The sequence below is a fragment of the Parasteatoda tepidariorum genome, chromosome 6 (genome assembly GCF_043381705.1).
Source record: "Parasteatoda tepidariorum isolate YZ-2023 chromosome 6, CAS_Ptep_4.0, whole genome shotgun sequence".
In the NCBI taxonomy this organism is placed as follows: Eukaryota; Metazoa; Arthropoda; class Arachnida; order Araneae; family Theridiidae; genus Parasteatoda; species Parasteatoda tepidariorum.
Window position 1 is genome coordinate 46917866 of NC_092209.1, and position 17709 is coordinate 46935574.

A 17709-nucleotide genomic window follows, 5' to 3' on the forward strand; every position below is an offset into this window, starting at 1 on the left:
TTGATAATTTTTTTAGAATTCTTTTTTTCCACTTTTAATTTTGTTATGCATTAAGTTAGTTAGTTTATTTTTGAGATATGGGACCAGAGAGATCCCATAAATACTTGAGTTGCGAATAAAAGAGAATTTACTCATTTGAACGATATATTTTTGTTTTTATTGTTTTAACTAAGAATCAGAAATTCAACCTACAGTTCAAACTGGATAGTTTTCAATACTAATTCAGGTGAATACCACAAATAATGAGGGTTCCAAACTGATTGACACGGTCCCAAAGGTTAGAGTTGAAGCAAGGAAAAAAAACGATGCCAAGGCCTAAACTTACCGAGGCTGAAAAAGCCAAAGAACGTAGACCGGAATACCTTAAGCTTTACACGTAAAAGGAAAAACGAAAGGATTCTGTTCATTAACGCAAGCATAAAGCTAGGTCTTCATAAAAAAAAAGTGGATCATGAAAATGAATTGAATCGTAAACGTTGTTACAAGATGTAAAATGTAATAAAAGAAATAGACAACGACCATCTTGCCAATGGGTAACCTCACAAAATTTTTAATTTTTTTTTCTTTTCGTGCATTTTTTTGTTGAGATTTTGGGTTAGGAGGTACTTTTTTATGCTAAGTTCTGTACAGAAAAATATATATGCCAGGATTACAAATTTAGGTAGGTTTAATTTTTTTTCTTCTGCCAGTTCTTAATTTTTTATACTCCCAAGTTCAAACTGATCGACACATTATTAATGAAGGTTGGTTGAAGATAGATTTTAATCAAGCTGCCTAAATGTTATCTTAGTGCATGCTCATGGAACGTGTGGATTTAGGAAGGCCTACTGATGGCGATCATGTATTTTAGCCTAGTTTTAGGCGAGGTATAAGAAAACAGGACTCTTGCGACCATATCTTTCTTATATCAATCAAGCAAAAAGCATTTTATGCAAAGGTGAAGTATATTTCTTTGTCTCTCCTGCAAAATTCTCGAAGTTAAGTTATTTACCAGTTTTTGAGTTCTGAATTATGAAAAAAGCAAAGATGTAGAGAATAGTCTTACCATGGATAGGCACTGCCTGGTGCACTGCAGTAACTAGATTTACTCATGTCACAGGGAATTTCTGCCAGAAGTCGGGCGCTGACCCGTGGTCCACAACTCTGGCCTTCCAATTCTTTGACCACCTATTCAAAAAAGATAGTTTATTAGATTAGATTAAACTTGATATTCATCATACTTTTCATTTGTAGATACTATGGTTAGTTTTATTCAACTATTCTTCCCCAAGTTTATTATTTTATAAAACTTTTTAAAAAGCCAAAAAAAAAAAAAAATCCTCTGATGGGAAAAAAGAGGGATTTTTAAGCTTTTTTTCTAGAAAAATCTGAGTCCTCGTGATATTTTCTCTTTCCCCCGCTTTTTTCCCTCTTAATTATCCTATTAATTATTACAGTCACAAGCGAGTTCAGCCATTTCTCGCTCTTTTGCCAATAATCTACAAATAAAGTTGTCTAAACTGACGTCATTTAACTTATCTGTCCACTGGCAATATATCAATAATCAATGAGCTACAGATAACAACCAATATGAATACGTTTCTATTGGGATGTGAATATGAATCGTCCAAGAGGAATGGTCATTTCAATCAATCAAACGGCATTTGATTGATTTATTTCACTCAGTGATATAGTTCAACTTTTGATTTGAACATCTCTTATGCTTATAACAATTTGTTTTCATTAATTTCTTACAACAATTCGTTCAAGTGATTAATCGTTTAACTATCGTTTGATAGAAACTATTAATTATCGTTTTACGATTAATCATTTTATACGAAATTAATCGTTCAAACTATTAATCTAGTATAATCGTTTAAACGATTAATTATTGTTTCGTTCGGTAATTAATCTTTGAGAACGTAAAAATGTTTGCGTTTAGCGACGTATAAAGGTTTGGTGTCGCATGATTTGATTTTAATGTTTTCTGTTTTAAGTCTCGTAAATATAATTTTATCTTCTTCACTCTACTCTTAAATAATGGTTTAAATTTTTTCGTTATTTGTATTTTTTGTGGGTTTTGTTTATCTCAAAAAGAGACGAACGATCGATAGGCAATAAATTATCGCTCTTGCAGTCAGAAAAAGAAACCTGTACTGTCCCGTAGCACAGAGCTCCAACTAAAATTCTAGACCTTTATCTGGTTGAAAGGTAATCAAAATTTCAATTGCAAGATCTTTCTTTTACGGACACGAAAGGAAATTATGTAAAGAGTGATAATAGTTTAATTCGCCATAAAAAATTTATTTTCAGTTTTAACCAAGAAAAGTTGCTTCTAATTTAGCCAAGTTTTAAGCACAGTATAGCTGAAGCATGGTTCTTGCACCAAGAATTTACATTGCTCACTCATTAAAGTTTATCTGGAACAAGAAAACTCAACAAGTTTAAGGTTGGCTCAAGTAATAATTAAAGCAGTTTTAATAAGTCAGTTGTTAGTAAACAGTAACGTTGATAGTAAAATTAACCATAAGAGTTTGTTGCAAATGAAAGCAAACATACTAATTTAATTTTCTTAAATTCTCCTATGTAAAAGAATAATAATAATCTTCTAACCGTCGCATTTTCATGGGGGAAGAAACCAGCGCAATATGGAGAGCATTGGCAGCAAAAGCTCAGTAACACAAATATTTGAACATGATAGTGGTGGTCGATTTAAAATTCGTAAAATAGAAGGCGATGGCAATTGTCTTTTTCGTTCTATGTCTTACCTCATTTTCGGAAAACAAAGAGAACACGAATACTTGAGAGACCTAGTTGTTAGGTATGTTACAGAACACTGGGAACAGTTTAGCGACTACAATGTAGATGAGGACATGGACTCATATAAAATCAGTATGTGTTCATTCGGTACTTACGGTGGTGAACTAGAAATTGTCGCATTTTCTAAAATATTCCAAACTCAACCAGTTGTATATTTCAAAAGTTCCCCTGAGCAAAACCCTCTTATGTTTGGCACCCATGGAGCTTTGTGCTTCTTTCTTTACAGTGGACCGAGTGATAATGGTCATTATGACGTATTGAAGCCATTAGAAACAATATGGTGTGATGCTAAGACGTATGAGCAATCCGTTAAAAAAATGAGATCGAGATGCAGAGACTCATTCCTGGAGGATTTGAAGTTCTATAAAAACGATTTGAAATCTCTATCTCGGGTTGGCTTTAAAAAAACTAGTGATATCATGACCAAACAATATGATCGTTTGACAAAAATGGCAGCTCTAGATGCTTTTGATCTAACTAAATTATAGCACAAAACAATAATATAGAAAAATTACGTTTGTTCTCTGCTTTATTTATATTCCATTTCATTTCTTTCGTTGCATAAGTAAGATGATTTGACATTAATATTACATTGGCACGATAATTTATGAAGCTCAGCTCAGCTTGTTTTAAAATTTTTGAGAAAGTTTGGAATGGAATGTCAACCAAAACGACACAGTTAAAAAATTTGTAGAATTTGGCAGCGTTGTCGCACCCCAGAAGATACAGAAAACGGTGCTCTTAACTCAATTTCGGAAAAGGATTTTTTTAAAAAAAATATTCCTTAAATAGTGATACTGGTGTAATCTTATGGAAATGCTTTTTATATTTGCTAAATATTGATTTGGGAAACATGCGAACAAGACAAATTACAATTAATGTATTCAAGTACAGAATAATGTTCATTCAAAGTATGCAATTAATATAATGAATACAGAATAACTGTAAAACTATGTTCAGTCAAAGTATGCAATTTATATAATAAATACCAAATAACTATAAAACTATGTCCAGTCAACGTATGCAGTTAATATAATAAATACAGAATAACTATTTAAGTTCTGAATTTAAAACACAAGTTTGTGGAAGAAGTTGGGATGATAACAGAGAAAAATTGTTTATGTTAAAATTTAGGTAGGGCATACATATATATATATATATATATATATACATACATACCAATGATGTTAAAACTGAACTTATTTGAAATGCACATTTTCTCAGCTTCAAAACAAGATATTTGATCATTTTTTTTCACAGAATGTTTACATATACATGTTTAGAGTGTGATAACTGGTAATACATATCGCTGATAGAATTTTTCAAAAAAAGTATGAACTAAAAACTTTCAATTTTTTAAAAAAGTTTATAAATTTTGAGCAAATATCTTGTATAACTCAAAAAGTATTTCGGTTAACTCTGAAACATTATCACAGCATACAACTGATCTCAAATATAGCCAAAATAATTCAACACAATAGCATAAGTAGTTTCTTAGAAAAGGTACATCGAAAAAGGCCAGTTTTAGCATGGTCAGTCATATGCCCTACCAACTCCCCTTAACCGAATAATTTTTAACTCTTATTTAACAGTTTGTTTATTGTCCAGAATGTAATTGTGAAACAAATTACGCGTTTGGTGAGCGATTCGAACAGGAAGCATAACCCCCGATAGTTAAATGATACAGTGGACCTTAAAAAGGATTTTTTTTCATATTTTTTTATAAATAAAAACAAACTTTTTTGTGTGTCATCTATACAAGGATATTTATGCCCAAATTTAATAAATGATGATAATAAAAAAAATTGAAAATTGATATAAACACTTTATTGAAGATAAACTTTTTTTTAATAAGATATGTTTAAAATTGCTCCGTATCTTACAGTTTGTCTTAAATATTTCATTTTTTTAAAAAAATTGTATGCATACGTATGAAAATTGTATAGGTACGATTTTGAAGAAATGTTACATGAAACATACCCTCCAACTGCTACGGAATTTCCGTAGTTTCAGAAATCTTCTTTTCAGACGGTAGCAAAATTAATATCTTAATATTTAAAAAAAATTAATTTTAGCGTAACTTGTCCACTATTACTTATAAAAGTGCAGGCCATATGGCTAGATTCTTAAGTTCTGTTAAAAGTTTTATGAGAGATCCATTTGCTTTAAAAATTTCTACTTTGGTTCGCTACCACTAGAAAGAATTATTTTCAAAATCTTCATAAGTTGGAGGGTATGCATGAAATATTTTAAGCAAAACACAATTCTGGCAACAATAGAAAGAATCTTTACTCTAAAGGAAATATTTGTTTCTCCAAAGGTTTCATTTTCATTTCTGATACGTCAGTTTCCCGATGCATCTATAACAGACGCGAAAATAAAAATAGCATGCCTTCGTTATAAATTACTTACACGTGATAAATAATCACCTATTAGTAAAAGTTAGTTTTCTTAAAATTATATTTTTTTGAGTCATTTCTCAAGTTTTAAGCCTACAAAAATTTGATTTTCAGTTTTCGAGAAACAAATACCTCCGACCAAACACCTCCACTTATTAAAAAAAGAGAAAAAAAGAAGGGAACACGTTATAGACACATTTTATTAGTTGTTGTAATTCTCCTTGGCATTAAACTTGAGAACTTGTTTCATGGGTATGAAGAAAAAGAGAAACTCATAGTTTTAGGTCAAGATGCTCGATTGGACTTTCGACCCATATTCCCTAAGGGGCCGCACATGAAGTATTTTAAAAAATTGTTTTTACATATTCGATCACAGAACATAAATAAAATTCTTTAAGCTCGTTTTCGCAGTTTTGTGACCACATTAACATTTTAAAATTTCGTGGCAATATTTAAAAAAAACTGTGAATAATTCACGTTCATTACGACAATTTATTGAAATATAATTTTAATTTATGTAGCTAGCCCCTTTCATGTTCTATCACAGAACACGAGTAAACCTTTTCAAACTCATTTTGACAGTTTTGTCTCCACATTAACAATTTAGAGTATCATTGCATTATTTAAAAAAATTCGCGAATAATTCACCTTTATTACCACAACCGCAATGCACTAAAATATAACTTTTAATTATTGATGTTGCAAACCCATTTCATATCCTATCACAGAAAATGAATAAAATTCTTTTAACTCATTTTGACAGTTTTGTCACCACGTTCATCATTTTAAAATATCGTTGCAATACTTAAAAAGAAAAGAGAAAAATAGTGAATAATTCACGTTTATTACCACAACCGCTATTCACTTAATTATAACTTTAATTACTGATGTTGCAAATCCCTTTCATTATAAGACTTTATATAATAATGCAAATTTGAAACGATTCTAGGGATTAAGACAACGGAACTTAAGGTTGTAGGCTACCTCTAGTATTAAGTTGGTTTGGAATTATTTGCGCATAAGTTAGTTGTGTGTAAACCATTAGTTGGTTAGTAAGCCATTAGTTAGTTGTGTGTATACAATTTAGCTACTTGTGTAAAGACAGTATATGATATGAATAATTACTGTCATATTATAAATTTAATTAGTTAAAGATTCAAGCTATCCTTTCCTGGTCATTATTACTGAAACATATCTGTACGCAAATGTTCAGTATAAGGTCGTACAATCTTGCTCGGGGGAAGGCCATAGAAAAATAAATTTGTTTTCGGGGCTGGAAGGAATGCTATATTAAGGGATTAACATAACTGCAATTTTTTCAAACTGCTATTAGAACTGTATTAATTTCTATTTAAAGTTAAAAGATCAAGTATCTGTTTAATATTTTTGAATTGAAGAAATATTTCTTATTCTTCTTGAATAAAATTTTATAATACGTAATTTTATATCTGTAGAAAATTTCTTTTCATTAATTTCTTCTTTACGGTGCATGGATTATACTTACATTTTTAACTTAAATAAGCTATTTGTTTTTAACATGCTTTTGTTAATGAAAAATATGTTAAAGAAATAATATACAGATTTAAAATTTTCTTTTTCTTGATTTGTACCTCGACATTTTCGATTTTTTATAAATTTAATTTCAGTTTCTTTTACGACCGGGGATGAACAACGAGGCCGACGCCTTTTTGAGTTTACGACTATCTATGTTCAGCTCCATAACTTTGTAACTTTCGAACCCAATCAACAAGAAACGGAAAATTATAGATCAAGCATTAGAACAAGTCTCCAGGACTTTTAACCCGTATTTGAGTTACACGGAGGGGAAACCGGAAATGTGAAAACCTCTCACTGTTAGCCCAACAGCAACCGTCTAAAACTAACCGTCTACATGGAGAATACTTTACAAGCTCCGGGAGCGGAATTTGCAATGACCAATAATTGCTGGGATTTGAACCTGGGTCAACTTATTGAGAGGAAAGTTCCCTATTTCCTGAGTCACGCACCACTAATAAGTTTATTGAAGTCATTTAGAAAAACAAATAAAATTTATATTTGCACCTTTCTTCCAATTATACTTCAGTTGGGAAGCAGAGGGTCGTACATTGACCATTAGAGTTCATTGACCAGATTGTGTACTCTCCATTCAGTACCTTCTGGCAGTTTAGCCATATATTTTTAAGTAATGAAAATTTGCTATAGAGGTTATTTCTTAAACGGATTAAAACTTTAATTTATTAATAGATATATTACTTTATTACTCCGTGGAAAATTGATGCCAATTATATCAACAGCCTTTTTTTACTATTTAAAACTTAAATAGCACTGCCCACTTTAACAAAAATATAAACTATGTCTGAAAATAAATTGGAGGAAGTTGTAGAGATAGCTGATGTACTTCGTGTTATTGGAACCCGTGCAAACATGAAGAGGTTTAAAGATTTAGAAATGGGATAAGATAGAAACAGAAAAAGTAGATTTTACGGATCAAAACTGCACACAGTAATGTTTAGATTTTATGAAATTACTAGTGGGCTGCGACCCCTGCTCGCTAACGCTCGCCAACCCCCGAAAATTGCTACGCAATCTTATATGGTTTGCTTCGCAAACCAAGCTCGCTTCGCTCGCTACTAGCTTAGGTGCATTGCAAATGCACAAAATTCTAAGAATTCAAAACAATCATTCAAATCCATATAAAAACTTTTTTTTTTTTTAAAAAAAATTACATCTTTTTAGTAAATACTAAGTCATTAAAATAAATTTGAATTCAAATAAATGACATGTAATTCGTTAAACCTATTAGAAATGTGCTATAGTATAATTCGTGATATAAATCAAAAATCGTCAAATAAATTTGTAATATATAAATTCGTGAAAAAAAGCATTTTCGACAAAATACTAAAATAGAAATCTATCGACAAAGACTACTCACTTCTGCATAGCTTAATAGTATGGGATTGACGCAGCTGACGCTCTCTGGTTATTTCAGTTTCCGTTTTTAAAAGCGCTATATATTGAGCCACATCAGCTAGATTTGGCATGTGACATTTTTAGCGGCAATTATTGGTCGATTCGCCGTGTAAGAGAAATAGTAACGTAAACAAAACAAAGCAAACGTTGCCACCGGCGGAAAAGAAATACAGCCAAAATTTGGGAGCCACGTAAGAGAATTATATATATTAGATTATAGATGATGTTTAGACAATGTGAAATGTTTAGATTTGATGATATAATTTATCATGCGTAATTTATGTCTATAACCAACAATAAATTTTTATGCAGAATTATTGTGATATATTTTTTTTCTTCAAAATACATCAGCTATAGCTATAGTTATTAATTATAAAATTATAGGTTAGGTTGCCATAATTCAGTCTGTTTTATTTATTTTCATGTCATGTCTTGCACACACCACAAACAAATTCGGAACTAGAATCAGGCTAATCTTCTGTTATACCTTAAGGACATAGGATTTTATACCTCAATTTAATTTTACCTTTTAAAATTTACCTTTTTTATATTTTATCTCTTATTTAAACCAAGCACTCGTATTTTAGACCAAGTTCATGGTGCGGTATAGCCATTTCTGGCTCTTGCGCCAAAAACACTAAATAACTAACTAACTGAATTATGGTTTACGGAAATAAATCAAATAAACTGTTATAAACGTTGAGAATGGTTACTAAAAAACATTTCTTCTCTTGAATTCTGTTATTTTATTTTGAATGGTTAAGTTTGAGGAGAATAGCTGATGCAATTATTTTTTATAAATGTTTGTTTTACTATGTCAACTTTCTAATGTTCTCTTGTTTTAAAGTAATCCTTATTTAATGGTCATAACAGTTATTTTTAGACTAATTTATTATATTTTTACTAAAGATTCATACTTTAACAAGCAATAAAGATTTAGTCTAATAGTAACTTTGTTCTGTTTCGTTTCGATAACCTTTGTTCTCGGGATAAGACTTGATACCCCCTTGATATGTGTGCTGGGCCCACGAAAACTACAGAGAGATAACTACATCTAAGGCTGAACAGAGGTTTTATGAGCCCTAGAGCAAAATTTATAGCGTGATCCTTCGTCGAAGCACAAAAACCTTACTTGCATGTTTTGAAGAATTTACGGAAAACAATTGTGCAATTTACGAAATTGCTACAAATTGACTTACAATACAGCGAACGCTACAATTTTGTAGTTTTAATACAGATATAAAGAAATTTTTAGCAATTTTATTTTAAAAATACTAATAAGTAATAATTTTTTTTAAAAAGGAAATTTGGTCGGGCCTTCAACAATTCCGGATCTCAGAACGATTGTCCTTCTCTCTCTCCTCCGTGAGTACGATTAATTACATACTTTACGATTAATTAATTACTTTGAGTACGATTAATTAATTACTTTGATTAATTACATGCAAAATTTTTTTTTTTTAATCTGTCAGATCAAATAGATATTTCTATTTTTTCATGGAGATTCTAGTAGTGCCTTCAGCAATTCCGGATCTCAGGACGATTGTCCTTCTCTCTCTCCTCCCTAAGTACGATTAATTACATACTTTACGATTAATTAATTACTTTGAGTACGATTAATTAATGACTTTGATTAATTACATGCAAATTATTTTTTAATCTGTCAGAAAAAATAGAAACTTCTATTTTTTTATGGAAATTTTAGTAGTTCTAAATTTCCCATAGAGTTAATATGTGTACCCGGTCTTACCCAACTAATGGGGTAAGACCGAGTGATTGAACTTTTTCTAGAAAAAAAAATGCCTTATAAAAAAGTAGCACATCAGTGACTTTTCAGCACTCATATTGTACACAATTTAAACAATGAATGTATTGATTAAATCGGACAGTTTCTAAGTAGAACAGTTTGTCCTCAACAGACCTTCGAATCTCAGCTGCCCGGTCTCACCCCACTTCACTAAGTGCACACGCATGTGCACTTAGTACTTACTCTATCTTTTCCTCTGTTTTAAAATTGTTTGCTTTGAGTAGCATGTCCTTTTGGATCTTGTGGCACTAAGCCCCACATTCAATTAATCAATTAAATGGCCAAAATCATAACTGCCATAGATAAATCCAACACAACGAATTAACCAGCTTTTTTTAAAAAAACTATTTGAGATTGGTTTTAAGATTAAGAAGAATACGAACAGATTAAGAGTGTTTAAAATCCATTGACAGTTTGCAAAAACTTTTTCCTTCAATAAAAATGCCGTTAGAAATCCAAAATTTGTGTAAACAAAAAAAAAGTGTGAAATAATTTATATTTGTAAAAATAGTTTATGAAGAAAGTTTTCGTAATATATTTGAAAGGCTTAATACAGTCTAGACACATAATCAACCTTTAACTTTTTTATTAACCACGCGCATATTTCCTAGTTCACCGAAAACTTCCCTTTCTTAGTGTAAAGAAAAGAACACGCAGGGTTATTTAAAACTTAACATTTCATTCGAGCTATAGAATAATTCCGTTTCAGTTAACTTCCTGAACAGGTATTTCTAAACTATTTTATGGTAATTCATTCCGTTGTTTAATCGATGACTATTCACTTGAATTCCTGAGTTTATTCCGTTTGAAATTAAATGCTTTTCAGATTAAATAGAGATCGCTGTTTGGATATGTTGCTTTCCATTTCGTGCTTATATATTGAGTTGCACACGAATAACTCATAAACACCTGAACCCACGTCCGTTTGTTCTAGTTTCAGAGAACCATAAAGCACATAATAACAATTACGCAATGAAATTTAAGAGAGGGTGTAATTTTAACTTTATCTTTTCTACTTTACTTTACTTGGAGAGATTCCTTCGGTTGATAACCATAAAATAATATTCGTTGACCGTAAATCTCGGGTATTAATAAACAGGCTGCGCATTGACCATTCTCTTTATACCCATTTGCATTTACTGAAAACCGAACCCATTTGCTTACATTGTCGAGTTGTTATCCCAAATAAACATCTTTTTGTAAACTGTAGACGATTCAAATTTAAAAGATCTGTAGAATGTATCTTTTAGAAAGTAGATTAAAAAAGACGGTATCATTGTTGATTCTAACATTTAAAGTATAGTAATCCTGCATAATTTAAGTTGCAAGCTTTCCATTATAACAGGTAAATAATATTATGATGTTTTCAGAATATTCCCTCGAAATTCACAGTTTTCCAGGTATGCCAGACATCATAATTGCAATTTTTATTTTTACAAAGACCTCAGGGTATATATATATATATCGCTTATGAGCTTCAATAGCGGTACAACTAAAAAATAAAAAAAATCATGTTTTGAGATAAGTGAGTTTAAAGTTTTCATCACTAAGGAAAATGTATAAGAAATGCTTTGGTTAGCTTAAATGAAGGTAACTTCATTTAAGCAAACTTCATACCTTCAAATTAAATTATGAGTGTGCTAGTATTGCTACTGAAGAGAATGTGTATTTTCCTATTTACACCTGTTCTTAGTCCAAAACGCGTGGTTTTTGAGTTGTGTCTCCCATGAGCTATATATATATATATATATATTCAGGGTTGGGTTTTTGCCGTCAAAAACTGGTTTTTGACATGACAGTGGTAAAAACCGTGTTTTTACCGGTAAAAACTGTCAAAAACCTACTGTTTTCTTTCATTTATGGCATATAGCGGACAATATATTATTTTCACATAATTGCCTTTATAAATGAATGTTGTAAATGATTGCTATTGATTTTGCAACTATATACATGTATTCTTATAGAAGGATATACATTCATATAGAAATATTGTAATATACTTATCGAAAATTGTGATACTTACTTTTATCATTATAGCTTGATATGCAAAGGATTCAAAATTTTGCACTTCTTAATTGTTAGAAATAAACAAACAAACAAAAAAGCTTGGAACTATTAATAAATTCAAGAACTAAAAGAAAAATAAAATTTGGCATTTCTTAAATATCAGAAATAAGCTAAACAAAACTTTCAAAACTTGTAACTACTAACAAACTCTAAGTCAAGAATGACTTGACATTCTTCAGTAATGTAATATGCTAAACAAAATGATGCTTGGAAATGTTGAAAGTTTTGTTTAGTATCCTAATATTTTAATTCAAATAGTATGTTTTGATATAATCATGTTGTGAAAATGCAAGAATCTGTTCTTAAATATCTTTTAACAACTTTTTTTCTAATTTTATTGCCCAAAAATGAATTAATTTTAAATTATAAGCAGTTAAACTCAAATAAAAATACAGTTTTACCAAAACTATGGGTTTTTGACAGAGGGTTTTTTGACATGACGGTAAAAATCATGGTAAAAACCGTCATGCGTCAAAAACTTGCCAACCCTGGTTCCGAAGCAGATTACTGTTTTAAATAAACATATTTATTTATTCTCGTAAATTAATTAAAAAAAAAGCATTTTTAAACATTTTTCACGATGCGACTCACCATCTAACATTGGTAAAAAACATGATATCATCACATTTAGGAGATGGTTTGTTATGAAATTCTACATAGCATTTTTTCAAAGAATGCATGATCTGAACGCATTTATTTAACATCTTTTGTATGCATGCGATGAAAAACAAAAGAAAAGTTTCAATGGAAAAATAAAAAATAAAATCAACCGGCGGTTCGCGTGTTGGCCAGACCAAGTTCAGATAACTCGAAAACTACGTGTAATAGTTTAATATCTTCCTAATTATAGAAAAAATAAAATTTGTAACAGTGAAAAATATTCTATTATGTTTACATAGGAGTATATATATAAAACATAATATTCTACTATGTTACATATTCTATTATATTTGCATAATAATTTACATAAGAGGAAGAGCCGTTTTGATGAAATGGCGGAAAACAGAATCAGTGGAGACAGGACGAAATTTTATCCAAAAATTTATGACGATTACTTATATGTTGGTCTTTCTAGAGAGACCACCTTTATTTCTGTAACTGTTGCATATCTAATTGTATGCATTTTTGAAAATGGCTCACTTAGTAGCTACACTGAGGAAAAAAGTGTAATGAAAAGTACCAGAATACGGTCAAATTTACCGTGTTTCTGGTTCTATGGGAGCATCGAACAGCTCGGTAATTTTAACCGAAGCGCTTTGGTAAAGATTTAGGTAGAATTGATAAGAAAATTTAGTTTTGCATGGAATAAAATTTGGTAAATGTGGCAAAATTTAACAATTTTATCATGATAATTGAGATCATGGTATAAAAGTCATTTATTCGGCTAAATTTACTGTTCAAGTTTGTATTTATTGTTACTAAATGCGTGGTGAAAAGAACTATAATTTTGAAAACCAAAATTTTCCGTATACCATTACCATTATGAAAGGAAAAATTACCAAATAAATTATTTAAATACCGCACATTTTAGTTTTTAATACCAGATTTGAGTTTTTTTTATTATCAGATATCATTACTATGCAGCATGGCAGTTTTACCGTATTTTTCTTCTCCTTGTACATTACTTACATTGCTCACTGTTTTACTTAAAATTTCTCCTTTAACCCTAGAATATAATTCCATTTTTGCTGCTTTGTTACTATGCGTCTTTGTTTTAGGATTTTTTTGTGTGGTTTTTATTTGTAAGGAAATGCAGACATATAGAAGATAAACTATTTTCATAAATTATAAGAAATGACGGACCATGTGTCGTTTTAATTATTCATTTATAGACACAAACATGAAATAAGAAAGATGGATATGGGGGAAATTCCCGCGTGAGAATCTTAATCGGTCTCTTCAACATATAAACTTCTGCTAACGATATCACGTGACTATGCACATGGCAAGTTCATTCGGCATGTGCAGTGAATCTGAACATTATGCATTTCATGAGTAGACTGCATGATTTGACTACATTGTCACAGGAATTAGTGAGCTTAGTTATTCTTCCAACATCGTACGAATTTTACATTGTACTAAGTAGCTTCGGTTACAAGAAATTGAATCAAGCCCTATAAAAATGTCATTATAAATTCTGAAATTTTAAGTTTCGCAGAAAGAAGAAAGTATGCAATGAAAATGTATGTATTTTTTCAGCATGACTGTTTATATTGGTTTGCGCTGTAAAGAGAGAGAATTGTTCATTAAAAATGGGTTCATTTTGAAGACAAAAGTTTTCGTTTAGAGTGTCCTTACTCAGAAGCTTTCCTTAATTGTTTTCATAGAAATGAATGTGCGGAACAAATAAGAAAAGAAAACACTTGGCAAACTAATTAGAATTTCTATTTTACTTAAATAACTGCGTCTATGTTTAATTCTTTAAACTAGATTAGAAAAATTTGCAATTCTAATGACTCCCTCGTTTTCTTAGAAAACATTCAAATTTGTTTAGATAATTCCAATATCTAGTTAGTTAAACTTTTACGATATCGAACAATATTGTTCTAACTGTATAGTTAAACTCTAGGTTTCGAAATTATTTTATTTCATGATCTTGCCCTACAATAAAAATATCGAATTCCTTCTAGTTTAAGTATTTGATATTAAAAGTGCATTGAGCTCGGAGGGTGATAATGAAGTGGTTCATAAAATCAAAGCGTATCTGATGTTTCTCACAATTGTATATTTTATAGCTTCAAAAAAATAACTCGAACGAATTATGGCACTTATTCTTTGAATTTTTTACGGAAATTCTCAGCGTGTTTCTTTTAAAATATCGTTCGGCCTTCCATTCAATAAGACAAATAGGCCTAAAAGACATGCAAACGATTGTTATTCTGGTTTTCAAGCTCCAGTAAGCCGAGAGAAAACAACTAAACTCCGCCTTTGTCGCCTGTGTGACAGAGGAAGGCATTCTACCGTGATCTTTCGCGACGGTGATTTCGGTGTAAAGAGTATTTTCTCAAGTTTCCTCGTTTAGAATTTTAACTGTTCATGAAACGATAGGAATTTTCTGATTTTGAGCCGCTTCCCAATCGCATCATCGTAAGACATTGCTTTTCTTAAATGCAATGACACATAATTTCATAATTCAAAATAATTAATAAAAAAGTAAAGATATTTTTGAGGGAATTATATTAGGAATTGAATAAGAACAGTACATATCTTTTTTCATTCATATACAGAAATTATCTAAAATTGATTTTGTAAATTAAAGAAATTTCAATATTAAATGTTTCTCTCGGATCTAAACAACTGCAAATTTGTGTAAATTTTCAAAAATTATAGTTCGTATGTGAACCGTGTGTAGAAGATTTTTCCTTTAACTCAGAAAAACACACTGGTGTTTTATGTTGTATTTCATAACCATAAACTTATTAAAATGCGAAATATAACATTTTCCCCTTATTTTGACTCAAATTAATACAAAATAATGAAAAAAATAACATACAAATCTGTTTAATAAAAATTCTGCGTAAAACGGTTCAAAACAGAGTGTAAAAGAAATAGTTTATTTAAACTTTCCTCTGATCACAAAAACTAAAGGAGAGAGTAGTAGATAAATTTTTTGTCATAATTTTTAATTTCGATAATTATGATTGATTGAAAGTTTAACTCAAAAAAATGTGTTAGGTAAGCAAATCGAAATGAGGTAGATATTGCAAAAAAGGAAAGCAGAAATAGTAAAGAAATAAAAAAATGTTAAAGTAGAAATTGCAAGCTGTTCTACGGTGCAGACGTTTTCGAAAATAACTTATCAAAATTAAGGTATAATTATTTAATCAAATTAGAATAAAAAAAGTTTTTCAACCATTACATATAAATATTTTAAGTACTTATGTAAGTGATCAGAGGTACGAATGGCCAAGTTCTCAAATTGTGATAAAATTTTTATTTGTTTGACAACTCTCTTCTTTCATACTCAACCAATAGGAAAAAAATATTTCCCAGAGACTTCAAATGTTAGAGGGTAAGGATCTTTAGTAGGAATGCCACGTAATTTTGACCCTGTCAGACGACGTGGACAGCGCCTGAGCAGGTACCTTTCTTTCCTTGATTAATTGAACAAACCTTATGTTGAACACATAATTTCATATTACAATTAGTGCAAAAATGGTGAATGTTAATATCACCTACTTTAGAAGTCATGATAATGCAGAATCCGTTAATTACCCGATTTGATAATTTCGTTTTTTTAGGAATTGGGGAAGGAGAGCAAAATTTGAAATTCTTTATAAATATTTTTAATAAATTAAGAACTTCTACTAAAAGTTATTTAAATTAAAGAATTTTATTTCGTTACGGAAAAAAAAGAAGCTGATTGTTTTAGATAAATGAAAGAATTATTTAAAACTAAAATACTTGCATCAAAGTTACTTTTATTTAGTTCACGGCCTCTAAATTCATAATACGTAAATAAAAATAATATTGTAATAATACAATCAAAATAAATATTATTGTATTGTAACAAAATATACACATGAAATATAAAATTTTTAGTATTTAAAAAATTACAATATGTAAAAGCACTTCCTTGTAACGAAAGATAATATTATACGTTTGTTGTATTTTAAAGCTTATTCCAAGGTACCACATAGTTAAAATAGAATCAAAATTGCCGACTACCTATATAAAAGTCATTACTCATTTATAACTAAAACACTGAAGTATTTTCTTTCCCAACTAGATAATATTCAGTTAAACAGTTTTAGAAATTCACATTCAGTAAATGAAAATATAACTGAAAAATAATTTATTAAGTGATGAAATTTACTTTTTCTCTTAACGAAAGATCAATATTTTGTTTGCAAATTTCTGCTGTAATATCAATTATTTAGAAATAAAAATAATGTTAATAATGCCATTTGGTTTTTAGAAATTGTCACTAATCCAACGTACAATACTCTCCCTTATTTAGGGTAAACTAGCCAGTGAAGGAACACTTAAGCTTCGGTTGCCTTTTAAAAAATCATATTAATTTCAAAATTCGTAATTTTAGTTAAATGACAGTGTCAACATATTTGTTACTAATTGCAAACGATGTAAAAAAATTGTAGAGAACTTACATAATATTGTTTTAAAGTTTTGGAGGTTCAAATAACAAGTAGTAAGAAGACCCAGTGAAGGAACAGCTCTTACCAGTGAAGGAACACAAAATTGCCCAGTAAAGGAACACTTAATTTTGGTTATTTTTTAATGCTCTTTATGAATTTTTTAGCCATACAAATACAGTCGGACATCTATTTAACGAACTTCCATTCTACGAATTTCCCTATTTTACGAATTTTTTCGAGGAACCAAGAGCATTTTGGAAATTTTTTTGTAAAATAACTTCCATATAGCGAAGTGAATTTTCTATTTAACGAACTTTTCATTGAGATCCAATTTCCCTATTTTCCAAAATATTTCTTAACATTTTAAACTTGTTAAAGCAATTTATGGGGGAAATGACATTAAATTAATTTTCGAAGCCACTGCTTTATGAAATGTATTACTGTTTTGTCTAAAAATTATCTTAGAGAAAGCAGTAAATTCCCTTTCCCTTTTTGTTTGCACTTCAAACGAAAAACTCACTTCAAATTAACGGATTTCATCCGTAGCAATTTAACTTAACGCAAGTGGTAA

The 17709-nt window shown here is 30.0% G+C and overlaps 1 protein-coding gene across 1 annotated transcript in view; it reads right to left on the bottom strand.

Annotated features, from left to right (window-relative positions):
* The window catches only part of LOC107452519 (protein spaetzle 4), a 37355-nt gene that overhangs the window by 12513 nt on the left and 7133 nt on the right, over positions 1 to 17709 (bottom strand). Inside the window, exon 2 of the mRNA XM_016069008.3 lies at positions 1046 to 1167. Coding sequence (XP_015924494.1) covers positions 1046 to 1167 — 122 coding nt within the window. The remainder of the gene's footprint in view (positions 1 to 1045; positions 1168 to 17709) is intronic.